At 35.0% G+C, this 14,639-nt stretch overlaps 2 protein-coding genes across 3 annotated transcripts in view; both read left to right on the top strand.

Moving 5' to 3' along the window:
• Window positions 1-79: 79 nt before the first annotated feature.
• On the top strand, window positions 80-7,504 carry LOC135846247 (uncharacterized). 2 transcript variants are annotated; one of them, XM_065365230.1, is made up of 14 exons: window positions 80-238; window positions 318-462; window positions 545-837; window positions 910-1,020; window positions 1,091-1,209; window positions 1,287-1,383; window positions 1,452-1,571; window positions 1,642-1,837; window positions 1,908-2,049; window positions 2,123-2,346; window positions 2,420-2,605; window positions 2,672-2,940; window positions 3,019-3,363; window positions 3,444-7,504. In XM_065365230.1, the coding sequence occupies exons 3-14, from the start codon at window positions 603-605 to the stop codon at window positions 3,506-3,508; spliced, it is 2,109 nt and encodes a 702-aa protein (XP_065221302.1). In that variant the 5' UTR covers window positions 80-238; window positions 318-462; window positions 545-602; the 3' UTR covers window positions 3,509-7,504. The 2 variants fall into 2 exon arrangements, with proteins under 2 accessions (XP_065221302.1, XP_065221303.1); XM_065365231.1 differs by having other exon boundaries at window positions 87-238; window positions 306-462.
• A 1,398-nt stretch (window positions 7,505-8,902) lies between these two features.
• Window positions 8,903-14,639, top strand: part of hwt (heavyweight) — a 350,931-nt gene continuing 345,194 nt past the window's right edge. Inside the window, exon 1 of the mRNA XM_065369707.1 lies at window positions 8,903-9,735. Coding sequence (XP_065225779.1) covers window positions 9,169-9,735 — 567 coding nt within the window. The 5' untranslated portion in view covers window positions 8,903-9,168. The remainder of the gene's footprint in view (window positions 9,736-14,639) is intronic.

The following is a 14,639-nucleotide window of genomic DNA, read 5'->3' as shown; positions in this document are numbered from 1 at the left end:
TCGAACGTTTTCAAATTGTAATGCTGCCTAAAAATACGTAAGCAAAAACACAAAGCTGTTTTTTCAAAAAGTTGTCTAAAGCGCAAATTGAGCACTTTGAGAATTTCTGAAGCTGCTCCGGCGTGTGTTGTGTTTGAGTATTTTTTAGCTCAACAAATTTTGAGTTAAACTTGATTTTGCAAATTTGAGTATTCACAGTGAAGCTAAATGAATCGACTTTTGCATCTAGAAAGATCAGGTAATACATTTTCACAAGCTTTACAGCGTCAACGTACGAATTGATTTTGTCAATATTACGTGCTCAGTTTGTGTTTTAGATACTCAACAGATGAACTGATCAAGTCCCGCTGAATTCGAAATTTCGAAAAATCCATCTCCATTTCACATTTTTTCATCTCGATTGACGGATTTCACGTTGATTCGATGGTTATTTGAGTAGTTATTTCTCCATTTGATTTCCTGGTAAGTATGAGAAAATTCATTACGATATCAAATGTGTTTCTACGCTGTATGTATTCGTTAACGAGTTATATTTTTTATACAGTCCAATCCAATCTGCTAAAGAATTCGAGCTATGAGAACTGTTCGTTGATAACTTCATCATGAGTAAAAAACCCGACGCAGACTTCGTCTTTAATATTCATCCTGTCAAGCAAGCACTCACACATAGTTTTCTACTGAGACAATACAGACATCATGTTTTCGCCGGATTGAATACCCACACCGATGCTAGCTTGGTGAACGACCCCGACGACGCTAGCAACTTCTATCAACCTCCTCCAGTCATAATCAAGAAACCGATACCTTGTCTATCTACTACTTATGTACCAGATCAAGGTACCATTTTTCAGTTTCTCTTTTATTATTCTCGTTTCGATTGAATTTTAATCGCACGATGTTTGTTCGTAGAATACCCTTGTAACGGTGATTGTGTTTTGAAACTAGTCAAAGAGAAATTATCGTGGAAGAGAAAAGATAAACTGTGGAAAAATTTAGCCAGAAAGTCTTTAAGAAGTTATGGTAATGTTCGTTGTATAGTTTTCGATTTCGACCACTTGAACCGAAATGATATTTTACTGGAATGTTTCAGATATCATGGATAAAATACGTACTGAATTAAAGAGAGATGATTGTATAAATTCGTTACCCTATGTTATTACCAGATTAGTTAATCACGCTTCCCATAACCCGGATGAACATTTCGAAGGGGTAATTGTTTTACATTCTGGTGTGCTTTATAACATTATTTCAACGAATGGAAATAATTTTTGTGTATTTTTTTCAAGGTTTACAACTGGTATTATGGGAATTCTATCGCAACTGCGGATTTCGGTGGACAAACGTGTCTTTTATTCGCTGGAGGGAAGCAAAGACACGAATTTTGTAAGTTCGATCATCTGGTTTTTTTCACCATGGGTGGCTTTAACTGATAAAAGCATTAAAATTTATAGATTTTTCATTCTACGATCGATCCAGTGCTTCGGTTGCAGTTCCTGAAGTTTCTCCCAAGATGAAAATACCTCTTGCAGAAGATACTCCTATCTACGATATTATTCCTGGAAAAGATTACAGTACGTTATTGATTATGGAACCTTATTCTGTGTATATTTTCATTTCGCTGATTTTTTTTTCTTTTTTTAGACAGCGTCGGCGTCAGGCAACGTAACTATTGTTACTTCTTTGTGTACGATGACAATAACGAAGATATCGTATTGAACAAATGTCTAAAAGTGAAAAAAAACGAACATCCTTTCGTCGGTATGGACTCCTTCGAACGTGAATTTTGTACAATCGATTCTGGCAGATATGTTAATTTATGGTCACCTCATGTTAGAAAGTATGTAACCCTAGGATGAACTAATCTTTCGGTTGAACGATTTCCTTTAATATTTTTTTTGTTCATTTAGAGACCCAATCTGCTCATTTACTTTACCTCCGAGTGATACCAGTTTACCAGATAAATTCGCTAGGATCAGATACTCCGCAACAGCAAAATCTCAAGCGTTGACCATTATCGATAGAAAACAACTGTATTTTTACGATGACAGGGTACAGAATATCTTATCTATTAATAGCTTCATTATTCAACGAATCTTCACTAATGATTTTTTCCCCATTACAGATCAACTTTGAGAAACCAGTTTCGGTTTTTGATCCTTCGAAAATGGTCGAATTATGCGAAGATCTATGTTTATTGGTTCCTTCTCTAGTCGATAATTATTGGTATCTCGGGTCGACTCATTCGTGTCTGATGTTCGATGCCAGAGCTGGATTTGTTCAAAAATGGACCCATATGTTGTCACAATCGCCTAGTGTCGGATCGACTATACGAATCAATAAAGAAAAGTACGATTAAAAGAACATTTATTAGTGGCAAGTTCGAGTATTGTTATTTTTAATCGAGTTGTGCAATTTTCAGAGCATCGCTCAAGGAGTGTTTCTTATTGGGAACTCAAAGTACAGGCGAAATTGTAGCTATTTATAATAAATGGACTGCAAATGGCCCCAAGTCCGACGTGTTACCTGTTGAAGTTCCTAATAGAATCGATACGTTGCACGAAGCTCGATGCAATAGCCTATTAACAGATCCTTCGTTAACCAAAAAGTAATTCGGAAACAATCTTTGAAATATTCTCGCCACTCGTTATTAATTTAATTAAATATTTCGTAGATTTTCACACAGTCTCATCGGTATAGCTCCTTACAAGAAGAAAAAAAGAATAGGTTTATTTTCATTATCCAGCACCGGAGACGTTTATCATCAGTGTATTCAAAAACGATCCAGTTCTTCACCTTGGCGTCCCGAAGAGCAAACCAAACTCCAAGAAGTTGAACTGAATCATTTAAAAGACTGGCAAACTGGTTACCTGCGAGATGAAAAAAAGCAAAAAAGTACAATAACGGTGACTCGCGTAGTCAACATGAGACCTTTTTCAGAAAGTAAATTATACTCTCACTTTTTAAATTTTTTTTCACGTTTTTGAATTCACGAATTAATTAATTTTCACGGTTTTTCAGATATTCCATTCCATAATCCTGAAATACCTACTTACAATCGACCTGATTTAAGCGGCAGAGCTATATGGAAAAAATCGAAAAAAACCTTGGAATCGTTTCGAGATTTTCTAACACCCACCCTCCTCCATGATTTTGGAATAGATGAACAATCAGAATGGGGCTCCGAAGATGAAGAGCAATTTGAAACGGTACCGAATGTTACTACATCGAGCTATGGAAAAGTTAGCGTCTGGTTGAGCTCGGTCAAAACCGAAGAAATGGATAATTTCGTCGACGTCGATGAACTGTTCGTGAAAACCGAAGAACCAAAGGAAGAAGATATCGAGCAGGAGATCGAGGATCTTGGTAAATTTGTCGATTTTGTCGAAAATCTTTTTGTGTGGAGTCGTAGTCGTAGTCTAATGATAAATTTTCTCTTTTTGCAGAGGTATCTGTTTCTTCGGATGAGTCGGTTGGTCATAGCAGTCGTATGAGTTATGGGTTTGCTTGATTTTTATTGTTGAAAAGTTCGTGATTTTTATTGGTTTGATGTTTTGCTATTATTGATGAGGTTCTTGGTGGTATTTTTCGTGATATTAATTCTTTGTTAGAAATATATGCGTACAAAAAATGATCCACTCTTTCAAGATTCTTTCGAATGGAACGAATCGTTCAATTGAACGGTGAGAACTGTCATAAAAGTGCTCAATAAGCAATATTGAGTTCGAGTTTTTTAAAATTAATTTTCTTGTTTCGTTTTTTTTTTAAATCATAATTTTATTTTGTTTGTCAAAATGCATTTTTAATTCAGATGTTCAATTTTTTTCCAAATTAAAATAGTCTCAAGCGGGAAAAAATAGAGTTTTTTTTTTAGCCAAAAAAGTCATGTAATTTCAAGTTCAACTTCTTACGTAAATTAAAAAAGTATTGACTGGAACATTAATTTCAATTTGTAACGTTTTGTGTTTTTTTTTGGTAATTTTTTTTCTTCACAAAAACGTCTTGCTCGCATTTTACCTCTTTTTTGGTAATTTTTTTGAGCATTTTTGGTTTCTAAAGTTACCTTTTTTGGGGGGGGGGGATGAATACGAGCCCTGGCAATAAAATATTGGCTGAGCAGTGGTCCCATCCCTCCTTTACTCATCTGTGTAAAAAATTGTTGTTGCTGTTTTTTTTTTTTTTTTTTTCAATAAAGTAAGGGCCTTCTTTAGTTTTTGTTTTTGTTCCAGCAGTCGAACTTGCTCTCACTATCTATCTAGTCCTGTTTTTGAAGAAATTTGTGTGGGATCGACTTCAAATTTTAAATTTTTTACGGTGTTCCAATTTCTTTTTCAAGTTGAGAAGTTTGTTCCTATTTATGGCGATGGGACAAAGCAATGGTAGGTACAGAATTTTAAAAAATTGTTGAGATTTAAAATTTTCGACATCAGAGAAGGCTTTTTATTTTACTGCACCCTTTTTAAAAAAACAATGTGAGCATATTTGGCAAAGCATGGCAAAAGCTCAAATTTTTAGAAATTTTTTCGGATTTTGGCATCAAAAGACGAGTTTTTTCACCATCCCTCTTTTTTTCTGGCCAAAAAAAAAATTAGAAAGAGCCTGTTTTTTTTTTGTTTTTAATAGAAACTTATTGGAATTTGTCCAAGCAACAGGGATGAGACCCCGGACAATTTTTTTCGGGTTCCAGGTTTCGGGGCATGGGCTTTCAATCAAAAATTTATTAGGTCTTGGGCTCGGATTGGAGCTCAGGAAACTTTGAGTTTAGGTTTCAGGGCTCAGTGTCCAGGGCTTGAATGAAGTGTTCAGGGCTTTTCGGGGCTTGAAATTGAGGGGTCATGGAAAAGGGGCCTTTGTCATTTTTTTTGTTTTTTTTTTCGTTTACAATTTTGAATGTATTAAATTTTTTTATCAATTTCACCATATTTCAGTGATATTGAACTGTTCTTACATGAAAAAAAAAACGAATTGGAAAATGTTAGCTTGTAGAAACATGTTTCAAGTCTATTCGATGATTCGACCTTATAAAAATCAGTGAAAAAAAGTTGACTAAAGCCCCTTTTCCATGAAGCCCCTCAATTGCAATTTCAATTTTAACGAAGAATAAAGTAAAATCTAATTTGATTTTCTGTTGAAAAAAAAAACATTTCAAGAGCAGATTTCGATTGCTTTTTTCAAAATTATTTGAATGAAACAGTTTTTTTTTTTTTTTTTTAAATCAGAATTAAATTTTTTTGAAATTTTTAATTATTGTCCAAATTTTTCAAGTATTATTTTTCAAAGAACAATGAACTACCTACATATTATTATAAATAATGTACCAAAAACAAAAAAAACCACTCTTGAGGTGTCACTCCCGAAATCGGCTCAAATGTAGATAAACTCGTTAAACAGGTCGAGTATAATACACAACTCGATTTTTAGTTGCCCAACTTCATATTCACGCCTTCTGGAGCAAATTCAAAATTCTGGAGAAATTGAAAATTCGCGCTGGAGGCTCCAGAACGGCTGGAAATGGTGAAATTTGAATTTGGGTAATTAATATTAGTTTTGAGACTTATTTCGACCATTTTTATTGATCAAGTACGTATTTTTAAAAAAAGCATAAATTGCCAAAAACAGTCAATTTTGAATTTTCAAAATTCGCCAAAAATCGAAAAATGAACTTGGGCAGCTGAAAATTTGGTTTTGGGGGTTTTAGACTATGTTCTTTCCAAAAATCGCAGTCGCGTTCAAATAGGAGTGTGACACCTCAAGAGGTTCCCTTATTAGCCGAAAAGGTCATGCACCTAATTTCAAGTTCAACTTTTTACGTAAAAATTAAAAAATTAGACTAGAACATTCCTTTCCAATATTTTGTAACTCTGTTTTTTTTGTTGTAATTTTTTCTGCATGAAAACGTTTTGCTCGCGTTTTTTATCTCCTTTTTAGTTACTTTTTTGAGCATTTTTGATTACTAACGTTGCCTTTTTGGGGGGAGGGGGGAGGGGATGAATACGAGCCCTGGCAATAAAATATTGGCTGAGCAGAAGTTCCATCCCCATCCCTCCTTTACTCATCTGTATAAAAAATTGTATTATTGTTGTGCTTGTTGTTTTTGAATGAAGAAAGGGCCCTCTATGGTAGGTATTTGTTTTTGTCCCAGAACTCGAACTTGCTCTAATGCTCTCACTTCTATCTAGTCCTGTTTTCAAAAAAATTTGTGAAATTGACTTCGAATTATTATAATTTTTTTTCTGTGTACATATGTATTTCTTTTTCAAGTTATAAAGCTTGTTCCTTATGTTCCTATTTATGACGATGGGGCAAAGCGATGGTAGGTACAGAATGTCAAATTTTCAACTTCAGAGAAGGCTTTTTATTCAATTGCACCTTTTATAATTTTTTTTTTTTTTGTTACAATTACCTATTGAAAAGGAACAATAACTTACGCGATGGTGAGGCCATAGGAACATATTTGGCAAAGCGTGGCGAGAACTCAAATTTTTAGAAGACAGATTTTGGAATCAAAAATCAGAAGAAGAGTTTTTTCGTTTTTCTTTTTTTTTTCTGGCCCTAAAAAACCTAGAAAGAACCTGTTTTTTTTTGTTTTTTTTTTTAAATAGGTACATACATAGAAATTTATTGTAAAAGAATAACGAATCCAGTTGCATCGACTATATTTTGTCCAAGCAAAGCTGTGGTGTAAATTTATTGAAAAATTCTAGATTTTAGCATCAACCAACTCTCATTACTCTATTACCCTTGTTGAAGTAAAATGTAAATGAAATTACGTTGATAAGATTTTAACAGGGTGGATTTTGAGTGAATAATTTCTGCAATGCCCAATTTTGTGTGCTCTCAATCAACAAATAAAGCTCACCTCAAATTCAAAACCTGGAAAAGTTATTTTTTGTTCTTTTCTCATGTCATTCGCGAATTCATACTAAGTGGCTGACATCTGGCGGATTTTTGCGTAAATGCTGAAAAGGGGGAACTGTGCAAAATTGTGATAAGACATTTTTATATTGTGGAATATTTTTTAACTCAAATTTGCAACTGAATGATTCAGATTTGAGTAATTGAAAAAATTCATGACACCAGAACTCATTTGCAAACGTATTTTAAACAAAAATGAGAAAATTGTATATCAGCAAAAGAGTCGTTTAATGTCTTTGAGTAAAGAAAAAAAATTGTTGGCCACTAAATTATTAATTTTTGCGTTGTGAATTGTAATCTGATTGGTCAATAGTCTCCAGTTCCCCCTTTTCAGACAATAACAACAGCGATCCAAGCGATTCGTGAATTCGCGAATTGTCTTACGTTCTACATTTTTAATTTTTTTCGTGAGCAACTGAGCATCAGTTTTTCAGTTTTATATTTTTAATTATGTCCGTGAAAAATTAATTGTAAGTTTGTAACCAACGAAACTAAAATAAAATGTGATATATTTACCTATACTAATTAGGTAAACTAGTAATTAAATAATTAAATAAATAAAATAATGAATAAAAATTTTCGTGATTTTTCATTTTTGATTTTTTTATGCTTGAACTGGATGTAGAGAGCGCTAGTGCTGAAAAAACGACGAAACTTGACGAAACATTACGAATATTCCCGAATTCCGAATTACAAATGGCGAATGTGTTTTCAAGTTTTTTCGAGCGATTTTTTTGTTTTATGCTAGTTTTTTACTGTAAATTAATTAAATAATGAAGTAAGGTTTTGTATTTAATGAGTTTAATTACCTTTTTCATTCAAACTTCTCAAGCTTTGAAGCTCTTTCGAATCAGGGTTTCTTCCGCGTTAGCATTTGAAAGGTGAGATCGAGAGCACGCGTTGGTCTATTTCCGTCGTAAGTAAAAATCTTCTAGGTATTTTATTTCAATGGTTTTCGATTAAAGTATCAATCTGGTAATTGGATTAGAGGACAGTGGTGTTATTTCATCTCAAAAGGTAGATCTGTGTTCAATATGGTTCGTTTTTTTTTCAGTATTCGAAGTACTTATCAGCCTTGCAGGACGTTACCGGAATCTCTACGTTGATGAATGACTAATTTGACGATTGATGAATCGAATTATGGAACTTTTGGAGCTACCAGAATCAGATCATTATTCTTTGATTATTGGAAAGGTAAGTGTATTGTTATTTGTTGATGAACGTGACCGAAGAAGCTCACAGTTCAGGTATTGGAAGTGTAAAGATTCGTTCATGATAGGTCAGCTAGGTACTACTAAATGAAACCGAAGCTAGGTAGTAATTAATTGTGTGAATCGTTTTAGTAATTCGAGTTCGTCTTGTAATTTGATTGTGAATACAACGAGATCGTCGAATTGATGAAATCTCCAGTCACAATTATATTATTCGAAGATGAGCTTCTGTTCTCTATTGCTCGCTGCGAAACACCTTCTGTGTGGTTGACTTACTCGCCGAACGAATTTGAATGTTTAACACTTTGTAATAATTGTTCTCAATGTTACATATTGTTTAGATCAACTCTAATCACATTTTTCTGTTTTCACTTTTCTTACGTCTAGCTCGTCAAAGTTTCGTTCCTCTCAGCTATTTCTTTCGGTAAAACTACCACCGGTCAACTCGGAAGTTCATTTACCTAGGTACGTTGGATTTAATATCGAACAAGGAAGACCGAAACGATGTAAGTTGGCTAATGGGTAATATTCGCATCGATTCTACGAATCAGTTTCATAGAAATTGAAACAGTAAATATTATAAAACGAATCTTTCAATATTCCAGACCAGCACATGCGATGTTTCCTACCTGTATATTCGAAGTAGCTGCGGTTCAACAACCATATGACTAATATCGAGCGACTCGTGCACGATTATTCATGTATGTTTGCAATGGTAGCTGACGGAATCTCCGAAAGAGCGGGCTGCCATCGATACAGCGAACCGAGTCGATGGTATGAGTCATTTGTATTACACTAAAGACGTAAAGAGTTCGTACTATCTTATCATCTTCGCAGAAGCGGTCGCGGTCGTACGCGTTCGATATTCTCTGTTCGGTGTTTTTATTTTTACGTACGTACAGACGCGAAAGAGAAGAAATTACAACGAAAATCTGTGTTTGTAGTTCGCGTCTCGAAAACGCGACTTCGTTCGGTTATTATTATTTTTTCCTTCGGTATTATTTCATTAATTTACTCGTATATACTCGTAGATTATTGTATAGTGATGGAAAAAGTGCTAAAACGAGTTACTCATCACAACAGCAAGAAGCAGCAGCAGCAACAAAACAATACGAAATCGTCCTCAAAAAACAATGCACATCGCAGCTCATCGATCAATAAACGTTATTCGGTCGACGATAATTTTTACACCTACGTTCACAGGGGCGAATTATACGAAAATTGCGGCAGCACGGCCAGCTACTTTACTATAGCGAATCGAGGCGAATTCAAAAGATCCACAATGCAGCATCGATCCAGGTCTTCGAAAGAAGACACCGATAAGCATCACCCTCATCAGCAGCAAATCACTCGTAACGAAGACGTCACCTTCAAGAAGTTCCTCAAAGTATTCAACTCGAGTAGCGGCGATTCCAAAGGAGCCAAGGAATGGTTCGCCTCCGGTGCCAGTAACATGATGGATTTCGCTCCGAGAATATTGACGAAACGGTTCTGCGGCAAGAAAAGCGGCGATAACGAGCTATATCGTAGCAACAGCTTTAAATTCGAGAGATTCGAACGCAAGGATAACGATACGCTCACGTCGAGCAAAAAATCACCAGTTTCTAGACAGGTATGCTCATTTTTCAGTATTTATAAATGGGTTTCATTGATAGGGATATCGCTTCTCTTCGTCGTGTCACTGCTACCGCACCCGGCTCACCTGACAATGAGATGCATCTTCAGCGTTGTAAAATTTATGTTTATCGATCTCCTCCGCATCCGTCGTCGTTGTATTTAGACTGGTTTCCACCTGACGTAATCGTAAGATAAGATTCGTATCATCCGAACAGGTCATTTGTAATTTAAAATCATGTCCCATTGATACGTTTTTTTGTTGTTTTCGAGACAGCTTTTTTTTTGGTAGATTTCGCCGATTCGTTGGAAATGTAGGTGTAATTTAATTACCGCCCGAGGTCCGAGTCCGATCAACCTATCGTGATGAGCTTTTTACGTTTTGTTTTACGACTGCTGCGGCGAAGGTCTCGAAGGATTTCAGCATATGTAACGGCGACATGGACATTACAAGTGGGTTGTAAATCGAGATATTATCCTCGGCGGTGGTCAAAACGATGACCCGCACGAGCACGTGTAAAATGCCAGCAACAATGACGAGATTATATCGGTAAATTTAGGCCCATTTACGTGGCCTGTGCGACCTTGAATGGATCCATTTAGTGTTTCGACAAATGAATCATATCGTCGATCGAATAATGTTGGCGATGATTGACTCTCTGTATAGTTTCACTGTACCTATCTACGTTGCTGTATTGTTTTCCTCTCGATGGTCGTCGTCGTGCTCGATATATATATAAGAGAAATCTGGCCACTCCGTTCGATAATACCTACCCAGTCTTATGGAGAAGATAATCGCCATCCTAACACGTGATTATGTTTACTTTTTAACCTCATCACGCTCTTCTCTGTTCTGTTCAATAAGGTACCTTCATTACACGAGAGAGGTAATTACCCGGCTGAAATGCTTCGGAATCTCGTCCACCGCCGCAGCAGCAGATCAAGCGAAAGCGAAGAAGGAAATATTTCCGTAATTAGAAAATATTCGAATCGGCAGTTTCCCTATATAACCCAAAGTTATCTCACAGTATACCTTTGCGAAATAATTAACACGACGATGCGATTCTCATCTGTGCGAGTTTGACAAAGCAAAGACCCAAGACCGAGCTGCAGGTTGAGGTAGCGGTGGCGACGAATTAACGCGCTGAATCGGCTATTGTGTGTGGTGCTTTATGGTAAAGTAATTCTTCCTCGCAGTGCTGTCGTGTCGGAGTCGGTGTACGTTGTGTGTATCTCTCAAGTACACAAATCAATAAGCATTTGAAATGCTGCTGTGTGTGCACACAGCACACAGTGAGAGAGAGTTACATCGTGTGCGCCGACGCAGACGCTGCAGCGCAAACGGTGCCGATGCCGGTGGTTTTTTACATCGTCGTGTAGATAACCCCCTGACGGCTATGAACGAATTGCTGTATTACAAAAGGGGTATTTTGACACCTCCCCTGTGCACCCTCGCGTAGTCGTCCTCGTCGTTGTATTACAAATGTAATTATTTATCGTACTAATGTAAACTTGGCATATGTGCCAGTGTGCCAATATCATCCTGGTGGAATTTTTAAGCTCGACGATGAGAGCTGGTTTTAATAGATATGATTTTTACCTGTCTCAGTAGTGAGTATAGTCTGCGGATGTATTTTGATGGATATTTCGGCGATGGCGGTGGTGTTGAATATGTCATTTATTACGATATGATTGTTTCCAGTATATCCAGATATCGTGGTCTAGTTGGTCGTCGTCGTGTATAGGGAAATGTACCTACGTATGTAAATCGCATTTCATATACCGGAATGGCCTCCTGAGAGCTTTTCCATGTATTAATGACCCACTGAGAGAATATTATAATGCGCAGATATGAATACCAATGTACGAATATGAAACGTCCAACTGACGTAATTAGTTCTTCATTTCATTTCATTTCTTCTTCTCTTTCGTTTCGTCGTTATTCTTTATCCGCACGATTACGCAATTTCGTTCGAGATATTTCCTTAGAGAATTTTTTTTTTACGAAATGAGATTATGTATTTGTATTATAATTTTTTTTTCCCGTTGCGAAAATTCGTTCGATGAAATTATGTTGTAGGTATTTGTAAATCGAGGGTGACGCTTGCGAAGACGACGATGTGACGATGGTGACGGTTTCGTTGATTTATGTCGTGATTTTTTTTTTTTTTTACTAGATGTATTTTTTCGTGTTTGAATTACTATTGAAAATGATATTTGTGGATGGGGAACGGTCTAGACGCGATGGGAATACGGTGAATTCGAATGGAAATTTTTTGAACGAAATTTTTTTATAAGTTGGAAAAAAATCGACGTTGAAAGATTTATGAGTATTGAGTAGTTATTCGATGAAAAATGGATAGTACTTGATTCAATGGTGCTGAAATTCAGTGTGAATGGTGGATCGATTTGGTTCAAGTGATGACCTGATGAGATGATTCCTGACGAAGGGGATGATGAATTGGTGATGGAGGAGAAAGAGGTGTTGAGGTTGATGTGTCGTAATTTGATTTACCCATTTTGGCTGATTATGAACAGATCAAGTTGTGCTGATTGTGAAAGGGGAAAGGTGGCCAGCTTTTAAGGTAGGATTTGTTTGATAAGAGTTGGAGAGGAGGAGGGGGTGTTGAAAATTAGTTTGAATTTTTGGATTAAAATGACGAATAATTCATTTTGAAATCAATTCATATTCATGTTCAAGAAGAAATGTGAGCAATTTTGGTGGTTTTTAAATTTTCGATTTGTTATAAAGGAACGATGTTTCTCCCTGGGTAGGTTAACGCCCTCCTCTCCTCTCCCTATTTTTTCAGAACCAGCTAATTTTTGATGTGATGCCGAAATTTTTATCCATTTCGATAAATTGCGTGACACTGATCTTTGTTCAAAAATGTCAGAAATCACGACTCGAGTTTCAGCTCGAAATTCTTCAAAACCGCTTCGAAAAAAGTTTTGATTGCTATTTTTCAATTTTTGCATAAATTTTAATCGATTTTATTCTCGTTGCCGGATATTTTGTTCCTAAAATTCCGAAAATCGTGAGTTGATTTGGACTCAAAATTTTTTAAAACCGTTCAAAAATTATTTTCGTTGAAATATCGGAATTTCCTACAAAGTTTTAACCCACAGAATCTCAAAAATTATTTTCCAATTCTATTTTGGTCTCAAAATTCTTCAAAACTGGGCAAAAAAAAGTTTTGATTGGAATTTTCAATTTTTTTACTGAAATCTTAACCTTTTTTGATGAATCACATGATATATTTTTGTCAAAAATCATTACACAATTTTGGGCTCGATATCCTTCAAAATTGCTCAAAAAAAGTCAAAAATGGAATTCTTTGATTTTTTGCCGAAATTTTAACCCATTTTGATAGGTCGGGTCGCGAGAAACTTGATATTCATTCAAAAGTTCCAGAATTGGATAACGTAGATTTTTATTTTCTGGTTAAATTTTAGTCCATTTTGACAGGTTTGAATGACACCATTTTCTAAAATCTCAAGAATCATGACTTGAAATGGGCTAAAAAAATTCAAAAATGTTCAAAAATCGTTTCGTCGAAAAGAGAAAATTGCAGAAATTCAACAAAAAAAATTTATGTATTTATTCATTTATTTAGAACAATAGTAACATTTAGCTTACACGTGATTAAGATTGAGATCTCACCCTGATTATTTAAAAAATTTTCCATTTTTTCTTTCTTCTTTCAAATATTGGAATTTTGTTTTCATTTACAGTGTGAAATTTCAACTTGAATTAATTTGGACCCAATCCTACTCTTCTTCCCCCCCCTCCACAAATTTCAAAAATCATTTCGTCAAAAAACAAATGTTGCAAAAAAAAAATGTTGAATTATTTTTCAAAAATTTTCCATTTTTTTCCTTCTTTTTTCAAATATTGGAATTTTGTTCTCGTTTACAGTGTGAAATTTCAACTTGAATTAATTTGGACCCAATCCCACTCTTCTTCCCCCCCCCCACCTCCACAAATTTCAAAAATCATTTCGTCAAAAAACAAATGTTGCAAAAAAAAAATGTTGAATTATTTTTCAAAAATTTTCCATTTTTTTCCCTTCTTTTTTCAAATATTGGAATTTTGTTCTCATTTACAGTGAAAAATTTCAACTTGAATAAATTTTGACCCAATCTTACTCTTCCTCGCCTCACCCTCACACCCAAAATTTTCAAAAATGTCCAAAAATCATTTCGTCAAAAAGCAAACTTTGCAAAAATTGAAAAAAAATTTTCATTACCATTTTTCTTAAAGATTGGAATTTTGTTCTCATTTACAGTGAAAAATTTCAACTTGAATAAATGTTGACCCAATTCTACTCTTCCTCCCCCCACCAACTCGCAAAAATTTCAAAAATGTCCAAAAACCATTTCGTCAAAAAGCAAAATTGTAAAAAAAATTTTAAAAATGTTGAATAATTTTTCAAAAATTTTTCATTTTTTCCCTTCTTTTTTCAATGATTGGAATTTTGTTCTCATTTACAGTGAAAAATTTCAACTTGAATAAATGTTGACCCAATTCTACTCTTCCTCCCCCCACCAACTCGCAAAAATTTCAAAAATGTCCAAAAACCATTTCATCAAAAAGCAAATATTGCAAAAATTTAAAAAAAAATGTTGAATAATTTTTCAAAAATTTTCCATTTTTTCTTTCTTTTTTCAAATATTGGAATTTTGTTTTCATTTACAGTGTGAAATTTCAACTTGAATTAATTTGGACCCAATCCTACTCTTCTCTCCCCCCCCCCACCTCCACAAATTTCAAAAATCATTTCGTCAAAAAGCAAATATTGCAAAAAAAAGGTGTTGAATTATTTTTCAAAAATGTTGACATAGTTATATTTAGCTTGACTGAATAGAGGGAGAGGAGGAATTATTTGTTTTCCTATGCTAGTG

The sequence above is a fragment of the Planococcus citri genome, chromosome 5, assembly GCF_950023065.1.
Source record: "Planococcus citri chromosome 5, ihPlaCitr1.1, whole genome shotgun sequence".
Lineage (NCBI taxonomy): Eukaryota > Metazoa > Arthropoda > Insecta > Hemiptera > Pseudococcidae > Planococcus > Planococcus citri.
This window is presented reverse-complemented; position numbering and strand designations above follow the sequence as displayed.